Below are 20,228 nucleotides of genomic sequence, written 5' to 3'. Positions count from 1 at the left end.
TGGGGTACATGGTAGGCTTTTAATTCACGTGAATTAAATGACAAATCATTGCTCACTATTTTAAAAACAGGTCTTATGATACAAAAGATTATAAATTTAAGTTATGTCACATAATACCTCTTGATCTAATTTTTATTTTCTAATTACAAAAAGAAAGGAAGTAGAAATACCTTGAATCAGGGACGGAGAGAATTTACTTCTTTCCCCAGGGTCTTTATTGTTAGTGTAGCCTTGAGAAAATTAATTTTTTCATGCTTATCTATAAAATATAAAAAAAAAGATGTTTTAGCTTACAGATATTCTTTCAAATATTTATATTTTGTGTTTTCCATTCTAGACCCACCAAAGGCTTAATTTAATCAGAAACTAGAGGCTACTTATGAAGAGCCTGGCATGTCATGTTTAGTTTTTACCCTGGAAGAAATAAAGGGTCATGAAAATCAAATGAGGATTCTGAGATTAGCTGAACTAAAGCAGCACTAGTGAAGCTAGTTAGGAAAATACCAGAGATGAGGCGAAGTACACACACATTACAGGCTGATTAGATGTTGGGAGGAAGGGAGGAGAAAGAGATTCAGGGAGCACTGTTGAATGACTCTATTGAACACCTACCTCATCAAATGCCAGATATGATGCTATAGATGCTGGAATCTAAAATTTTGGACCTTGATAGAATGATATTTTTGATAAATATAGAAAGCTTTTATGTCTGTATATGTATGCATCAATGAGAACTCTATTAAAGTTATTAAACCTTGTAATTGTAAAATATTTACATTTCCTCAGTGTTCCCCACTTCATATTACCTTTGATGTAGGGAGATGAAGGCTATTACAGTTGTTTTACACAAATAAAGTAAAACTCTAAGAAATGATTTGCTTGCATAGTTATTACTTTGAAAATAGTCTTTTGATTCAGAATTTTTTCTTAAAGTATACATGTAATTTTAATCTTACTTTCTATGTCTCCACCCATATATATTCCATTCTTTCGACTACAAAAAATCAACGGATGTTTCTTAATCATTTTGTGTCTTCCTGGTGGTCTCCTATAAAGGCAAAATTATTGTTTGTGTTTGGAGGTGGACATGAAGTTAATGGGCAGCATAATTCTCCCCAAATAAATGCTTTTCTATTTTTGTCTGTTAATCAAGAGCACATTAATTAAGCTGCTCAGGAATAAAATGTAATGGCCTAGTGATAACAAGATTACCATGTATTACTATATTAGTTGATGACAATACAGTGTTAAGGAAGAAAAGTGAAATGTAGAGTGTTAAGTGGCTTCTTTCTGCTCAGTCACATGTCTATATTAAATCTGATTGATCAAAAGTGAAACTGTGGTTTAGATGTAGATTGCCTTACTTGGCTACCTATACAGTTGTTTTATTTTACTTGGAATTCCAAATTAAACACTTAAAAGTGCCTTTTTTTTTTTGAAATTTTACTCTATTTTTATCTTTATGATAGGTTACTTCTTACTATTTTTTCGAAGTAATTATCTCATATCTTCACTTCAGTAACAACATTTATTGAGTACTTACACTCTCCTGGGTGATATACTTCTTATTATTTTTTAGAAGTAATTATCTCATATCTTCAATTCAGTAACAACATTTATTGAGTACTTACACCCCCCTGGGTTATATGTGGTGTTGTCTTATATGTTACTGTTTTAAGCCACAAAATTGTCACAGGTTATAATTACAAATAAACAGAAAGTTAGGCCCTGAAAAGTTATATATTTTGTCTTATTTCTCACAATAGTATGTATTCAAATATAGATTGTTTCAGTATCTCAAAATTATTTAACGTTTAAAGAATTGTCAGTTTCCTGAATATTTTCTTTGAACATTTTGCATATTTTAAAAATATGTACAAAATCCATTGTGAATAATAAATATAAATCTAATTAAAAATAGTAAGGAAAAATGACTTTTAATTATAGATTTTTTCAATAAAAAGTACAACTACTATTCTATTTAAAGATTTTTTCTTTAAAAAGGAGACCATATTCTTCAGAAGATTGGAAATCATTGTCTTATACCAGAGCATTTTCTTAATTGTTTTAATAATGTATGTGAATAATGAAGAGTCTAGCATAGTAGTCACACAAGAGAGGTACTCATAAGCAAGCTTTGTTTTTTATTGCGTATTTGTTATCAGAAATATTTATCTAACAGTTTTTTTAAGGATACAGTTCTTAAAACAACAATGTAATGACAGTCGAATAATGGTGATATAGATTGCTATTTTATCTCTCAATTTTAAGACAAAATTTCATTATAAAATTTTCTACAATGGTACTTTAGGCATTGTACTATGTATTTCCAGTTTATATTTGGGATTCCATAATTATAAAAGGAAACTGATGAAACAAAAGTATTTAATCTTACTTGAATTCAATAATAAAAAGTTTTTTCACTTAAACTTCAAATTGTATGGAACATTCATTAAATATCTATATTTATCTATCTATTTATCTACCTACCTATGCACCTATTTATTCATTCTAAATTCAAGAATAAACACCAAATGCCAATTATTGAAAATGGCAACCAAGAAAATAAATACATTGTATTTACTTAACTTTTGCTTATTCTTTTTAAAAAGCAGGTAGTGATATTAGATTTTTTTGTTCCCTCTTTCACAACAAACTTTAAGTAGTTGATGGCTTTCTCAACCATGCATAAATTATGTCCCAGATAATTCACTGTGTCGGGTTCAGTATTATCATCCCACTTGAATGTATTTATCTCAGATATGGAATAAGAACCATAACTTTGAAAAAAATAAATGTGCAACACTCCCCGAAGGCAATGTCTGTCCTCATTATAAGATGTCATAAGTTATTATCAGAGTCATTCCAAGATGGATCAACTAACATGTCATCTTAACGCCTTTAGCAACTATGGCAGAGGATCCCTAATATAGGGTGTTAGGCACGAGCTTTATGAACATGTGGCAACCTGGGTTTCCATAGTGCCGGAGTCCCTCAGTAATCTATTCCTGCACATTATCTCTAGAAGGAGGCTATCTCTTATCTCATTACCAAAAGTAAGCACAATGTTTTAGAAGCAGAGAGATGTACAGTAAATAGAGGAAAAACTTTTGGGGAATTTCACAGAAACACAACTTCTATGAAAACTTCATTATATAGATGTTATTATGTAAAATTTAAAAGAGTTAAAAGTCAATCCAAATATGAAATAGTTAATATGGATACTCCTGAAAGAATCACCATCCTTTTTAAATTTTAAATATGCTTTGGAATGATCATTAAATAATAAATGCTCATTTTGTTTTAAAATGGAGAAAAATATTAATGAACTGAAAAATTACAATTATCTTACATTTCAGTGATAATCACAGTTGCTGTAAATCAATCATAGTCATTCTCTACATGTGTACATGCATACAGTTACATAGCTATGTTTTTATGTTTTCATTATAAATTTTGGCATGGAGTTTTTTGTTTTGTTTTTTTTTTTCCTAATGGATAGAGTTACTTCTTTGGCTATCTGGCATCACACAGAAGGGGGAGGCAATTTAATATATTTAACCAGATTCTATACATTTAAAATGCTCACATCATATACTTTCAAAGTAAAATATTGTTTTAAATTTCACAAAATATTTTTATATCTTTTTTGGGGAGTAACTGTAATATAAATTTTATATTTTAAATATGAAGTGTTTTTCTATAGAGAAGGAAATTGAGGGAATGGTATGTCAGATACTGTTGAGTGCCTACACAGACTCATCCCCTAACCATACCCCAACCCTTACTTCTTTCTCACTGGGGAATCTCAGATTTGTTCACTCTTCTGTAAGTTGCCCAAGTGTTTCAAAGGAGACTGGGTGTCTCTCTGGCCTTGTGATGATGAACCTTTACTGAGTAAATCAACTCGTGGATGTTATTTTCTTGTGTAATTGCCTATGTTAATTACATTAACATAGACATGTTAATGTAGGCATAGGCATTGGCTCATTTTGGCCAATATTCTTTGAGGCTGAATAGAACATCCTTATTCTTAAATTGAGATACAAGACACTTTACATTTTCCCCAATTTTATTTTCTCCATGTAATACCTGCAAATGCAGTGGCCTTCTTAGGACCATAGGACAAGATCCAAGATAATATCATAGAATCCAAGTCATGGCCCTGATTTTGTTAATCAACAGAATTTACTAACTTGAACCAACCTATCCTCTAATTTTTAATATGTGAAATAATATAAGCCTATTTTAAGCCATTTTAATTTGTATTTACTGTTTTTTTGCAGCCTAAATCATTCTGATACAAATAGAAATGTCTTTGTAGTTCTTGTATTTATTGCTTGCTGTTGATACCATAAATCAGAACAGGTAGGATATATGCTTGATGTAAGACTCTGTCTAAAGTCATGAATGGACTTAATTCAACTAAGGCAATCCAATAAGCCTTGGTATCAGAAGTGGGAAAGAAGCATCTAGGAAGAGAGGCAACTGTGAGAATTATTGGGCTTCAGTCACTGTCATCTGTGGGCTTTCTTTCGTAGTTTATTATGAGCACTATGTCTGTTACATTATATTCATAAAGTAGGAAGACAACTAAAATTATTTTTACATAACATAAAAACTTACTGTCTCTTCGTAAATCTATGTATAAGGACAGAGTTAGACACAAAAGTTCATTTCTCTCTGCTGCATATTCCTGCTTTGAAAACCTTTTTTAATATATATATAAAAGGTTACGTATACTTTGTACATATGAGCATGTGCACATTTATCAGTTTGTTTTCATTTAGCACTTTATTAAAATCAAATATGAGAAAGCCAAAGGTATTTTCCCTAGCTCATCCCATGTTGTTCTCTGTATGGACTTTGATTTTAACTGACTTCAGTATCAACATAAGCAAAATTCCTTGTTCTTCCCAACTCTGTTTCTCAAGATTTATTTTTATTTCTGTTTTTCTCATACATCATTTTATTTGTAAATACCACATATTGACAAGAAAAAAACTAAATGACTGAATATAACATCATTCATCTTAGCCTTGTTGTGCAGATAGGACAGTTTTTTTAGCTCAGGGAAGAAAATAATGCCTTGTAGCATTCTTAGGAAGTATAATGAATTAATTCTGTCTCTGACTTGAATGAATGAATGAATGAATGAATGAATGGTCCTGGGAAATAGATGGGTATAGTAATATCCTAATTATTAGCAAAGTGAATATGGTTCATCTTAATAAAAATACATATGAAATGTATACATATAAAATGTTGCTCCTTTTTATTTAAGAGAAAACAAGCAATACCTCTATTTGTTATATGTTCAGATAATGAATACAGACACACACATTGATTTATATGGTTAATCATAAATGCATGTAAAGAATGTTTAGCTCAAAAATGCTGCCCCAAGTGTATGATAATAAACTAATACAAATGCAATTACAGTTATTTTTAAATGAAAAGCTTTTTATAATTCTATATAGCTATTGTTATAGCATCCAACTACTATTGGAAGATTATAGCTTAAAAATCACTAACACAGAACTCAGGACTGAAATGCTTTTCCAAGCAATATGTGTGAACATGTTAATTTTAAAAGTATGTTTTCATTTATTTTGGAGTCATAATTCAATGAATTGTACCCATGCACGACATAGCTAATCATTTTATTTTTGAAATAGCTCCATGAATATTCCATAGATCTTGACTATGATTATGATAATTTATTTTATCAAATATTTCCAAGACTACCACATTTTCAAACATATTTCTAAGGTAGGCCTTAGATATAATCACAAGGGTTCTTTTAAGAGAGAGTCAAGAAGGCCTTAGATATAATCACAAGGGTTCTTTTAAGAGAGAGTGAAGAAGGTCAAAGAAGAGAAGGTGATGTCATGTCAGAATCAGTTTAAAAACCTGATGTGATCTGGGGCCACAAGCCAACGAATGAGGGGGAAGCTGGAAATAAAGGAAGAAACAGATTTTCCCCAGAGCCTCCATGTGGAGCTAACCCTACCAACACCTTGCTTTTAGCCATAAGACTCATTTTGAATGCTTACTTCCAGACCCAGAAGAGAATATATTTGCATTGTTTAAAGCTACAAAGTTTGTGATATTTTCTTCCAAAGCAACAAGAAAACTAATATAGCACCACCCTAGTTTCTACAGAGCTCCTCTCCTCAATTGGGTCATGTTTTCACTTCGTTGTGTCAAATTCTATTTCTCTAATGTAAAGGAATATTTGTGAAATTACATATGAAAGAATATAGAAAACGAAAGACTTGAGGTGATTCTAGAGAATCATCTTGTGAAAAATAGAACTTGGTTTACATGCATTGTCACACTGTAAGATCCTGCAATACATTTAGTTTATGATTTAGGATTAGTTTTCTCAAAAATGAAAATACCAATTGGAGGGGCTTATCACCTGTGTTACTTTTCTTACATTGGCACTGAAATTGTAAGTATATATATCTACAATATAAGGGTGAGATAATTTATTTTAACAAAGAAAAGAGAATTGTTTTATTTATTGACACTGAGCAAAATACTGTTGGTATTCACATATTAACTTAGATTTTCCTGTGTTGCTACATTCTATCCTGAGAATAAAAAAACTCCTAGTTATCCTGATTACCTAAACCATTTTCATATTGTAAATATTAATGTATTGTGATGGTGGGGCCTTTTTTTTTTTTTTTCCGACCTTAATAGATGTCTTTAAAATGTTTTCTTCTTAGAGAGTAATGCCTTATTCTTATATGATTCAAACACAACTTTGTCATATTTTCAATACCATAAACTGGGAATACTAAATGTGTGTTTTTTTATCACATGTTTTTGTATATCAATTGATAAGTACTAATGTAAATTCATATGCCTAATTTTGCTAACAAAAAGACACACAATGACTATTTTTTGCACTATCATATCTTATCATTCCAGTAATTTTCAGTGAAGTTTTATATATTTGCATGGATGAAGCATTAACATTCCCACTAATGCCTTATTTCTACATACTGATTTTAGAGGATAATAAGAATAAATGATTGAAGGTTTATTAATGGAGAATCCTGGAGGATTGTACCCCCCCAGTACATAAATACAATAATATTTTATTTAAATTATTTTGATGGTGCCATATTATGTAACAAGAGCTGAGGAACCAGTCAGCATCATAATGATATGTCTACTGTATGAGAATATTTTAAAGCACAATTATATTTAAGCCTTATTTTTATATGCTTCATCTGTAAATATGTTGTAACTAAACACGAAATAGTGGGCTGCTAAGTTTTATCTGGATAATAAAGTTAAAACAAACATCACTAATTAAATGTAGCTGTAAAGATGCCAATTAATTTATTTTATATATAATAACATCTGAACAGTCGACATGCACATAAATGCAGCAATACCATTTTGACTATTTGCTGCAGTATGTTGTGGCAAATAGAAGAACTTTTTTCCCAGAGATGATTTTTTCATTATCATACTTAACTAATTTTGTTCTCACACTGCTATGAACCATATTGGAAGGAATAAGTTAGCAGCAAAAGGTTACTAATTCTGTGATTATGCATGTCTTCCCTGGCAGTTCATCATATTACACCTTTTTAAGTTAAACTATATTACTTTAAAATTACTGCTAATAACTAATAGCATTCACTATATTAAGTAACATTTATTAAATAAACTTCATCAATAGATGGCAACTATACTTAAGTGGGAAGTTTATGTGCGAGTTGAATTAAAATGGCATGTTTTTGTTTTTGTTTTTCTTTTGGAATAGTCTATGTTTAAATAAATATTCATTCATCCTATTTTACTCCTTCTACCTTATGTTCAGAGATTTAGCTTTACGATTGCTGCGTGCCAATTTGGATTGAGAGGACTTGGTTATGTAATGTTAATTTAAATTCAGAACTTCCTTGGAACACCGGATCCACACCATTACTGAGTGAATCCTGGGCCACTTAGATACTTCACAGCTGGTATTTACCTAATCAGATCATCACAGTACTCCTCAGAATGTATCAGAGTGAATTCAATCAGTTTCCCAGAGTGACTCACACTCTCACAAGACAGCAGTATTGTGTTTTTCAGGCTACTCTTTTGGAGTTCAGTGACTGTCATTTGATTACTGAGAGTCTGAAAAGTTATTTAACATCTTCGTAACTATTACCTCCTTACCTCCTCTGTAAAATTGGGAGTAGTAATATTCATCTCAAAAAGGAAGTAACATAGTATACTATATGTGAATATGTTCTCTAAGTTTTAAGGGTTATACAGATAAAGGGCATTGTTACTATAAATATTAGACGTGTCTTGGGGTACTCCACGTAAAGTAGTTTGCATACATCTAATTACTTAGCTTACCCTTTTTTAAAAAAATATAAATCTGTTTTTTTCCAATTTCTACTCTCAACCAAAAGATTGTGTATACTTTTCTGTGTCAGTGTTTCTATCTAGTAACTTTCACTCAAAAGACTCAGTCTACCAGGAATGAAGTGTTCTTACCCGATTCTAAAACAGATGACTAATGAATGTTAGTAATGATAACAATGATGATAACTACAACAGCAAAATGTATACCTTGTGCATATATATGACACTTAACAATTTTTCCAGTGCATTTTTGTAAGCACATCCACTTTTCGAGGTAGTAAAATGACTCTTATATAATGTATGTGAACACTGAAGCTCCAAGAGATTTCTTTGAGAAGTCTGCCTGGCATTTGAGTGTGTTACCTGTTTATGTTTTATTTGAAAATTATTAATTGTAAGGGTAGAAATCTTTATCACATGAAGTTTCTGATAAAAAATATTAAAATGTTTATCACTGTAAATAAGATTTAATACTTGTATAAGATTATGATATTTTCTCTGTGACAGTTGAATATATTATTTCAATCTTTTCTCATCCTTTTATTGTGGGTTTTAGAAATATTTTTAACATCATGAGGGGGAAAAAAAGAACGTAGATAATAGAGGCTTTGTTCATCCCTCTTGTGAACAAATCAAAGTTGGGACAGAAACAGGGAGCAAACAGCATGGAAAGTTGTTTGAGGTCTAGACAAACAAAAGCACTACAATTAGGGAGAGAAATAATTAGTCAACCTGCAACAGTAGAAGGTAGGAGGGGGAGCAGATGCGAAGCTGCCAGGTCTTGAGCAACTGAGTGGGACAGAAGCTGCAGGAGCAGCAGTGGCGGCGGCAGACACCTCTTAAAGGGGCTTTGTCCGCAAGTGGACTTCTGCGGTGACAGACCTGCTTGCTCTGACAACCAGCAAGGGTCAGGGCTGCTTGGGATGGGGGGAGGCTACCAGGGGGACACCGAATTGTCAGAATGAGGGCCAGAGGTGAGGCTCTCTCCCAAACGGAAGTGCTGGTGGTATCATCATTCCTCTGTTGAGCCCTCCACCCTCCCAGTGTGCAGAGACAGTGCTAACATAGCTGAGACGTCACCAAACTGGATGACAGACTTCAGTCTACCCAGAGAACTCCCTGAAACTCTGCCTGCCCCAATTCACAGCCCCACCCAAGACACATCCAGGTGTGTCCTCTACAAGTCAGGTGCTCGTTGCTGAGCAGTGCCAAGACTCACACTGGTGGCAGCTGGCCTCAGTTTCTGGTGTGGTTTCTTAAGGCAAATATGAGCACAGCATCTGTGGATTGCTTGCTAAATATTAACGGATAGCCCTGGAGGGACACAGGCTGGTGCTAAACTTTGCCTGCAGCTGAAACCATCCCAGGACTATGCCACTGGACACCTACTACACAAAGCTGTGCTAGTTAGACCAGGAGACTTAGAAGCTTTGCTTAGTACATAGAAACAGACACAGAAAGGCAGCCAAAATAGGATGACAAAGAAGCAGAAGCCATATGAGAGAACAGAACAGAGATCTAGGAATAATGGAGTCAAGCAATCTGACACATGCAGAGTTCAAAATACTGGTTATAAAGATGCTCAATGAACTTTGGGAAAGTGTAGATGAATTCAGTGAGAACTTTAACAAAGAGATAAAAATCATAAAAATGGAAATGGAAATTATAAAAGGAAACCAGTCAGAAATGAAGAACCCATTATCTGAGGTAAAGAGTATATTAGAGGGAATAAACATAGTGATTAAAGAGCATTGAACCACTGATATGAAGGACGGAGAAACCAAAGACAGTAACAGCAAGAAACCAAAGCTATAATAATAATTTAAGGATCCTATGGGACACTATTAAATGTAAAAATACCCATGTCATATGGGTACCTGAGAAGAGCTAGAAGTAGAGCTATTTGAAGTAATAGTGATGAAAAACTTTTCTAACCTGGTAAAGAAAATAGACATACAACCCCAGGAAACTCAGAGAGTCCAAAAAAAGAGGAACCTACAGAAGCCCACACCAAGACACATCATAAATAAAATGCAAAGGTTAAATACAAAGAAAGAATCATAAAAGCAGCAAGAGAAAAGCAATTAGTTACCTGCAAGAGAGAACGCATAAGACTCAACAGAAACTATGCAGGACAGAAGGGCTTGGCACAAAATATTCAATGTGATGAACACCCAGCATCTACAATCAAGAATACTTTATCCAGCAAAGCTGTCACTTAGAGTCAAAGGACAGATAAAGAGCATCCCAGAAAAAAATAAGCTAAAAGAATTTATCACCACCAAACCAGTATTACAGGAAATGTTGAAGGGATTTCTTTAAGAAGGAAAACACATGTATCAAAAACAAATAAAATATGGTAATAACTACATTCCTATCAACAAGTACCTCAAATGGAAAAGAATTAAGTGGTCCAACCAAAAGTTAGAATGGCAGCATGAATGGCAGAATGTTAGAATGGCAGAAGAAAACAAGACCCCTACACATGCTGCCTACAAGAAACTCACTTCAGATTAAAAGACACACACAGACTAAAAGAAAGGGGATGGAAAAAAATATTGGTTTGATGAACTTAGAAGATATTGCTCTGAATGAAATGGGTCAGATAAAGACAAATATCATGTGATTTCACGTACATGTAGCATCTAAAGAAAATAACAAAGACAACAAAAATGAAAATAAACTCATAAATACAGAGAATATTTTGAAGGCTACTAGATTGGAGGTGGGTTGGGGAGATGGCAAAAACAAGGCAAAGGGTTTTAGAGGTAAAATGGATGTTGCAAAATAGACATAGAGGTGTAGTATATAGCATGGGGAAGATGGTTAATAAGTTGTAATAAATATGTAAGGGCAAAGAGGTCCTATATTTAGTAGGGTAATTGCTTTGTGAGTTATGTTGATCTCTGATGACTATTCTGTACAACTGAAACTGGTATATTCTTGTATGCTAACTATAATTTTTTTAAAACAACTCATTGAATTGTACAATGTAAATATGAGCAACTAATTGTCTATTATATTTAAATAAAGCTGGAAAAATTTTAACATCTAGGATACTGAAAATCACTTTTAATTTATATTTGTTTTAAAAGTAAATAATGGAAGATCTGAGTTTAAAGCACAGGAGAAAATTCCATTATTTTACTTTTATCATCTGTATTATTTTAGAATGAATTTAGACAATTTTGATATAACTGTAAAAGTACTCTTATGGATGTGAATTGTTCATTAGTCTTTAATCTAATATTAAAGTTGACTTTGTTTTGACTCACATAACTGAAATCATATTTTTAAAAAAGAGCTTTAAACTCCTGTTTTCAAAATGTAGATAGTCTTTAAACAATCGATTTATAATGTACCTATACAGAAATAATATTTCAGAGATTGTCTACCTTTCTTTTTTGATTTTTAAGAATCTCGATTTATAAAAATCACTTGATATAGATAAGTAATAGAATACTAAGTTATTTTGAAAAGGGAATGTTATAAAGCATCATTGTTTTCTATGGAACATTGATAATAATGACTGAATATATTTTTGGTATAGCACATTTTGGATTGTATACCTCTTCTCATACACTATCTCCTCATCTTTTGCTAACGTTGAGATATTTGGGACTCACAAGGCCAACTAATATTTATAACAAATGGTTGCTTGTTTTAATTTTCTTACATATACATAAATAATTAATATTTTTAAAATTTAAATAATGTATAAATAGGTCAATATGCAGGATAGGATAACTAGATGGATGGATGGAAGGATGTGTATAGTGTCTATATTTTTATCTAATCTGTACAAATATAACCGTTTGAAATTACTGTTGATTCAAGATAAATTTCTGTTAAACAAACACTTCCGTTTTTATAAATTTTAACCTTTATACCCTACTCATAAATGAGTAGTAATCTGATTTGTTGATATCAAATGTTGATTGTTTAAATAATAAAGGATTTGTAAATGGCTGTCCATCTGAAAATTACAAGAATGGACATAGCTTCTAAATGAATTTTATTGTTATATCTGTAGTAATAAGAAGAAAAAGTTGATAATAGGAAGTAAATAAAAGTAAACCAAGAACGGGAGATCAACAACGATATTATACTTACGAATATTTATATTTCATCAAATTTTATTGTCTATATTTCTTTTAATTTCATTATTTCTACTTCAAATGCATTCCTGAAAATAGCTAACTTTCTATAATAATTATGGAAATAACTGAGTTTGTCTAGATGCTCATTGTATAATATCCTGAGATAGATTTATGAGTTTATTTTGTCAAGGTCTGATGTGAAAATTGTATTCCTTTAACTGCAAGTCTTTTAACTTGAGACAGCTTCTTCAAATGGGTTTTCTATGTAATAGGAAAGTTCTGCTATTTTTTTTTTAAGTTCTATTCTTTTTTAAAAGTTCAGTACACAAAAATATCAAGCTCCCTATTTGCAATGCGTGTGTGAAAACAGCCACATTTACATTAATGTATTATATGGTTGTCTGATAATCATCTTCAGACATTAAATCTACACAAGAGAACTTTAGAACATGTTGACCTTCAGGATTAACCATTATGCTAAATTGTCTGATGAGTATGGAATATAGACTTTTATTAATCTTTCACTGATAACATAGAATATATTTTTCAGCTTAAGACATTCACTAAAAAATCAATTTTAATTTTGAGACTAAATAAAATCCTCGATAAGCCTGACAAATGGTAGCCTCGAGTAAACACAAAACATTTTTACTCTTAATCAAACTGAATTCTGCCCTAAATGCTTCCTATCCTGCCAGTATCCTAGCAAGGATTCAGAGGTATAGGTTATATCAGAGAATGAAGTGTTTAAGGAAGTAACAGAAAAATTTTGCCCTGAGTTATATTTCTGAGATAAATAAACAAGAACATATACAGAGCTTAACTAGAATGTCTCATCCTATACTCTTAGTGTCAATAATTTGAGTGGGAAAAAAACCATGATTTTCCCACAGAAATCTCTACTAATTGAAAACTTATTGAATCTAAAAAGTTTCTTAGTAAAATTTACCATAATGACACTGCTCTGAAATGGGTATTTTTATCAGAATAGGAATCAATTTCATTACATGTGTTACTGTCCATGATTAAATCATGGTAGCCTTGATCTGTTTAACCCTGTTGCCAAAAAAGATATTTGTATTTCTATTTCAATAGCAATGTTTGATTGTTCTCTTTGGAGATTTAAAGTTATTTTAAATTATGTGATATTTGCATTTGTGAACAGCATTCTGTAAGTTTAGTATCATTATTTGGCTAAACATAAGAAAATTCCTAAATACGGTTTTACTTATTTTTGCATTAAGTAAAAATTATTATTTTATATATTTAGTATTAACTTACTACTGATTTTTTTAGGTTTGGCTCAAAGCTTTCAACATCATATTTACTGTCTGTTAAAAAGGAATGTCATGAAAATCTGTGAATTTAATTTAAAACAGAATAATGCAGTTACATTTTCTTAATTTAGTTTTGTAATCAGAGTGAGTCTTTCCTACCAAATAATTCTTCTTAGCTGTCTTCACACTGACAATATCCTACAGACCAGTTAATTTTGCTTAAGCAATGTTTAACTTCTAACTCAAAATCATGCTGTATTCAATCAAATATTAAATTAGTATGAATAAACTGAATAAATTGATTTTTACATCTAGCTTATTTTAAAGTATACTACATAATTTCCTTAGTAAGTCTAAAATACTAAATTACCAAAACCTTGTTTAAATCTGTATAATAAGAACTAAAATAAAATTAGTAATAAAATACAATGTTGATAATGATTTAACTGCATAACCTTATTTCTCTTCTTTTCTTTTAACTTCAGGTGCAATAACAGAACCCAGTGTGCAGTGGTGGCAGGTCCTGATGTTTTTCCAGACCCATGTCCGGGGACCTATAAATACCTTGAAGTGCAGTATGAATGTGTCCCTTACAGTATGTATATTCCTATGATTTTCTTATAAAAAGAAATTATATTTGTTTTGCATGCATAGACAAAATATTCTCTATGAAAATGTAAAAATAATTATATGAAAAAGCAAAAATTGGATTATTTACATTTTTCAGTATCATAAACTCTCCCCACCACAGGAAGAATTAGATGTTTCTTACATGATCCTGCAGTATTTAATTTAGACCAAACATTTCTGTGCATCGATTCTTATTCTAAACTTTTTTTTTCTTAATGCAAGAATATGAAACACTTAGAAAAAGGTTGAAAAGTGGTAAACCACTAACTACTACATTCCTCCAGGTCCAAGTAAAAGGTAGTGTAAGTAAATAATATACTTATGTAGAGAGAGGTACAGAAGATACATTTTTTTTGTTTTATAGAAGCAATTATATCTAAAGTTTGTGCTGTCAACATTTCAAGGAATAAAAATGTGTTCATCAAAAGGGAGCAGACTAAAAAGAAAATACAAGGATTACATGAACTAAAGCACCCTTAGAATGTTTATTTTACAGCCTCAGGAAGTATCTTTGCAACCTTTATGCCAGATACAATATATGCCAACAACTTATTTTTTCTTCAGGAATAATGAAGAATCAAACAATCAAAAATGAAGTATTTCTGACTTTTCACCCAGGGGAAGACTCACCATCTCAAATAAAAATATTTTTGAGCCACCCAGTTTATTATTCATGAGTTTTCTTAGTGAAGATCCCTCAGAAAAACCTCTATTCTCATATTAGATATTCAGCTGATCCCAGAGGTATAAAACACTTGAGATCATAAACAAAACCCAGGTTTCAACTTCCTTTGACATCACAAAAGAAACAAAGTATCTGGGGATCAGCAAGTTGACTGTGTCAAAAGATAATTCTAAGCTTGCCTCATTTTTGCTTATTTAATCGGTAGCACATTACTTATAAAGTGTAAGTGTGCATTCTTCAGAGAGCCATTTGACCAGCAAGAATGAATTGAAACTTAAATATAATAATGAAAGCAATTGAGAACATTTCATTTTGCTTTATTTATATCGTGTGTGATTAGAGGAAGTTTAGGAAAGTTGTATAAGCTAATTTTTATTATTAGGAAAAAAAGCAGCGTGTAGATTTTATTGAAATCTCAACTGAGGTTGTGCTTTTTACATTGTTATCTCAGGGACCCTTCTATGAAAATTTTAATCTCGTACTGACTATTTATTGTTAATCAGTGATATTTTAAAGAAATAACATTTGAAGGCCGTTTAGGAACTGTGACAATTATATTTGGATTGCATAATAAGATTTTGTGAAAAAAATTAGAATTGCTGTTTCCAAAAGCATCGTATAAAAATATAAATTAAGGTATAATTCATTTTCAAAGACAATTTTAAGACACTTAAAATCATATTTTGAAACATGAAAGCTAAAGTCAGAATGTCAAATTATAGATTTTTTCACAATTATTAAAAATTGAAGAATTTCACAGCTGTGTTTTTAGTTTGTTTGTTTGTGTTTCTTCAGAATTTCTTTGTGGATAGTTTCTCTGCCAAACTCATTCTGAAAAATCATCTACTTAATTAATTTAATTAAAAGTGAAGACTTGCTCATACACTCTTGCATAAAAGGATTGTGGTGTACCACAGTTTTTGTTTCCCTCATAAATTTCTGTAGATGGACAGTTTGATTTTTAAATATCTTATTTTGCAAGTTTCTGTTAATCCTGAATATTTATTCATTGCCTTAGAAGTACATTCCTTTTATATGGAAATATTTATCTGATTTTTTTCATTAAATAAGAATTATAAACAGATTCAGCCACTTACCAGTTTATGCACAAGTTTAATTTATACGGTGCACATAGCACGATTCTGTTTGTTTAAATTATCTTTAGTATGTTTCAGTTAAAAATATAATATATAATTGGGAATTCTTTTAGTAAACTGAACTTGATTTTAAAAGAAAACAAACCAAAATAAAATATAAACCATCAAATAAATAGTAGGAACTCATTTAAAAGGTAGGTTGGTTTAGTAGAAAGATGACCAGAGATCAGTACACCTGGGTTTGGATTACGGTCTGGTTACTTAACAGAAAACCTGAGTCCTTTAGTTCAGGTAAGCTATTGAATTTTTCTGGATCTCACCTTATGGACCTTTTCTGATATGTAGTAAATTGTGGTTTTGATTAACATTAAGCTACTTTTTCTTTTCTCTAGCATAAAATACATATACTTTTCCAATACTGAAATAAATCCACTTATTTATGATAGCAATCATTGACTCTATGTGACATTCACTACTTGGGTTAAATGTTTACATACATTATTTTATTCTTACAATATCCTTTTTAGATTTGAATATAACCATTTTACTAACGAAGAAACTGAGGCTCCATTGGATAAGCAACTATCTCATGTAAAATGTAGGATAGCTAGAAAATGGCAGAGCCAAGATTTGAGTTTGTTGTTAATACATGTTCTTAAGGACTTAACTAGATTTTTCCACAGATTTTTTTTTCTTATATTTTCATGAGTTACTCAATCTTGTTCAATGTTTAACTCATAATTTTTACTAGTACTGTAATACTATATGGTGAAAGTAAGGGCCCAGAACCTTTTTTTTAAAAAGATTTTATTAATTTCTTTTGTACTTACTTTTAAAGGGTTTGTATTCCTTTCTGAAAGCAAACGAATCACTGCAAACTTTTTGTTTTCCATATACTTAATTAGCTCTATGGCATAAACTAGATTATGCCATAAAAATACCTCCCACTATTTAGAATAAAGCTCCGATGTAAGTAGTAAATTAAGAAGTTTTTAAATTCCCTGTATTATAAGAGAAAATCCTTATAATTAATATGCTTGTTAAAAGATCCCTATTATTAGAAGATAAGCTTCAGACTTAGAATACATTATTAATGTTTGAAAATTTTCTAATTGAACAACTGAATAAACAAGCAAATATTGTTGGGTTCTATTTGTTACACAATTCAGTAATATTCATTTTTCATTTTGAATTTAATAAGCAAAACTTAACTGTTTATAATGATATATTTATTATTTATGAATATTTTATTTTTAATATTGATAAGTATAAAATATTATTGATATTTTTCCATATACATGCTCTCTTATGTGTGTGCTTCCATGGCAATATTAATTTTTAAGCTGATGCTTTTCAATGGAAAAATATAGAAAAAATCAAAATATGGAATTATAGAAAAAACTAAAATCCATTGGAAAACATCGATATTAATGGGAATTATCCATATTAAAGGTAATATAGACAAAAATTCAACAAAGTTCTTTGTATCACAGAAGAGAAGTAAAGTTAAATATATCTAAGTTAAGTTTGTAATAAATTTTGCACAGATTTTTAGCAGTCAGTAAATAGCTATTTTAGTGAATAATAACAGTTTTAGAAAGACCTTACATTGACTTACAAATAGTGTGACTTATTTAAAGGTGGTGGTAGGAAAGAAAGTAAGAAAAATTAGTGATTATAAACAAGTTTGTGAAGGTCATTTTCTTGGAGTGTCTTGCAGTCATTTTTTTTTTGGAATCTCTAAAGTTAATCTTTTCTAAGTCTTCTTCCTGTTATCTGTATTTTCTTGTTTGTGTTCACAGGTACCCTGTTTGTAACCAAATTTGGGACAGAAGAATTAATAGTTTTCTCTGTTCCCGTCACACCTTAGTTCCAGTGTGACTTTTATAGCCTTTGTGTTTTCTTTTGAGGTTTGATTTTTCTCCTTTCTTATATATTCCTCCAGGAGATGACCCAAATATCCCAGAGGTTAAACATTAGCATTTACCAATCCCATGTTTTTGCTCTCCCATTTTCCTTCTTTTCACGCCACTCTCATCCATTCTGGCCGGATTTGGTTTTGAAATTGTTCTACATCTTCAAGTAGAACTTTCTTCATTTAGCCAGTTTACAGGGATGACTTGTGTTAGGGAGATGACAGTAAAAGAACTAACCACCTACATAGAGTACGTCTGAGCAAAGAATCTCTACTTTGTATCTTGCTGACAATTTGTCTTTTTTCCAAGGCATACAATTTCACACACATTAAACTCAAAAAGAGCTTGTCTTTTCTCATAATCTAGCCTTTCTCTTTAATTCTTTGTTTCTTCCTTTCAGAAATACAAAGCATATGTTACTTATTCCAGCAATTTTCTATCATGGTGGATGTCCTTAAAAAATAGAGGAAGCATACAATTTTGAGAACTACTAGAAATGAGTGTTTAATTAAACCAATCTTATGTTGTAGCACTTACAGACTTTCTCACCATTAGCATTAGCCATCTGAAGAGTTATGTAGTTGGCCATCTTTATGGAAATACATGCAAAATGAGTATTATTGGAATATTAATATTTATAAGTAATTATTAATCTTTTAGGTTTTTCTACTATAAAAAGTATTATACTTTCAGCATTTAAACCAAAGTCTTTATTTAATTATAAATAACTAAATACATTTTTGCAACTAATGTTTAGATGAATGCATATTTTAATACATGCATACTTTGGTTCCTATTCTGTAAAATAGTAATTACATATTTTAAAACTTATTGTGCTGAAATTAACTCATATGTTTAATTTTTAAAATATAACAGAACTATCAAGATATAATCTGATTCCCAGTGCCTCAGTACCTTTTCCAGCTTCTGACATATAGGAAACATTAAATACATATTTATATTGATTGAGAGAAAATAAAGGAAATTTAGTCAAAATGGCCCCTCCAAAAGTATTACATTCATTGCTAAAATGCCAAATACAAGAAACTCTTGTCTACAAACAAGACTTTATTAATTCAAATGGAGGATATGATAAAGTATAGATTATATGAATTTTAGTTTCCTCAAATTGCTTGTTGATGATTGTACTCCCTAGTTTTTACTAGTGAACAATTCGTTTTCCATACCTTCTGCATTTCCATATAATATTAGCAATTATTATCCCTTAAATATTACTCTCTCTATTAGAGAAGTGCCAGTTATCGGAATTATATTTTTTAGAATGATATTTATAACCAGAGCAACAAAATTCTTTGTTTCCCTCCACTTTTTTCCTATCAGTTTCTTTTTTCTCTGTCAACCAATTTCTCTCTTCCTTGTGGTATCTTGCACCTAACTGGTAATCCACAAAGCTTTTACAAATGGATCAGTGATTACTTAGTAGTTAATTTAAACTTTGTATACCCACAATATATATTCACAAAAATGGCTATCATTTTAGAAAGCAGGAAGAGTAGATGGACTATATTTTCTTGGAGGACCTTCTCCTAAACTCTCTCATATCTTTGTCTAGCTGTTTAATATGTTCATGGAAATTATTCTTCATTACCTCCCTCTTTCAACTTCCCTCCTTCACTCAACATTTATTGCAGACCAGGCACTATACTAAACAGTAGAGTAGAAACCTAGGATAAACATTCTGCCATCAAGGAAATTAGTCAGATGGGGCTCAAGGTCCCCAAAGTTACAACATTACTAGTTTGGGAAAGCAATTTCATATCAGCAGTTTACAGAGAAGTACATTCATCCCATAGTGGACAGTATTTGTGCAGGTTAGAGGGTAGGTATCTTCAGGAATGGTTTGCTAGAGATGACCCTTGAGCTGAGTCATAAAGAATAAATAGACTGTAGTGAGAAGATAAATCATTTTTAACAGATGGGATAGTGGAAGTTGGGAAACTGGTAAATATAAAACTCAAACAATTTCGTGTCTGCATATGATGCAAAACACAAGAGAGATAGGAGACGAACCCATAGATGGACAAAATAGAAATCATAGACTTCTTGTATTCTGATTTCTCTGTTTGGAAATCTATAAAAGCCAATTTTGACTAATTTAAGTTAAAAAAAAAAAAGAA

General features: G+C 31.1%; 1 protein-coding gene across 27 annotated transcripts in view; it reads left to right on the top strand.

Annotated features, from left to right (window-relative positions):
• The window catches only part of ADGRL3 (adhesion G protein-coupled receptor L3), a 713,052-nt gene that overhangs the window by 390,733 nt on the left and 302,091 nt on the right, over nt 1–20,228 (top strand). For all 27 annotated transcript variants that reach the window (XM_036226761.1, XM_036226753.1, XM_036226746.1 and 24 more), the window contains one exon: nt 14,248–14,357. In XM_036226761.1, the coding sequence (XP_036082654.1) occupies nt 14,248–14,357 (110 nt within the window). The remainder of the gene's footprint in view (nt 1–14,247; nt 14,358–20,228) is intronic.

The sequence above is a fragment of the Rousettus aegyptiacus genome, unplaced genomic scaffold, assembly GCF_014176215.1.
Source record: "Rousettus aegyptiacus isolate mRouAeg1 unplaced genomic scaffold, mRouAeg1.p scaffold_m13_p_10, whole genome shotgun sequence".
Classification (NCBI taxonomy): domain Eukaryota; kingdom Metazoa; phylum Chordata; class Mammalia; order Chiroptera; family Pteropodidae; genus Rousettus; species Rousettus aegyptiacus.
This window is presented reverse-complemented; position numbering and strand designations above follow the sequence as displayed.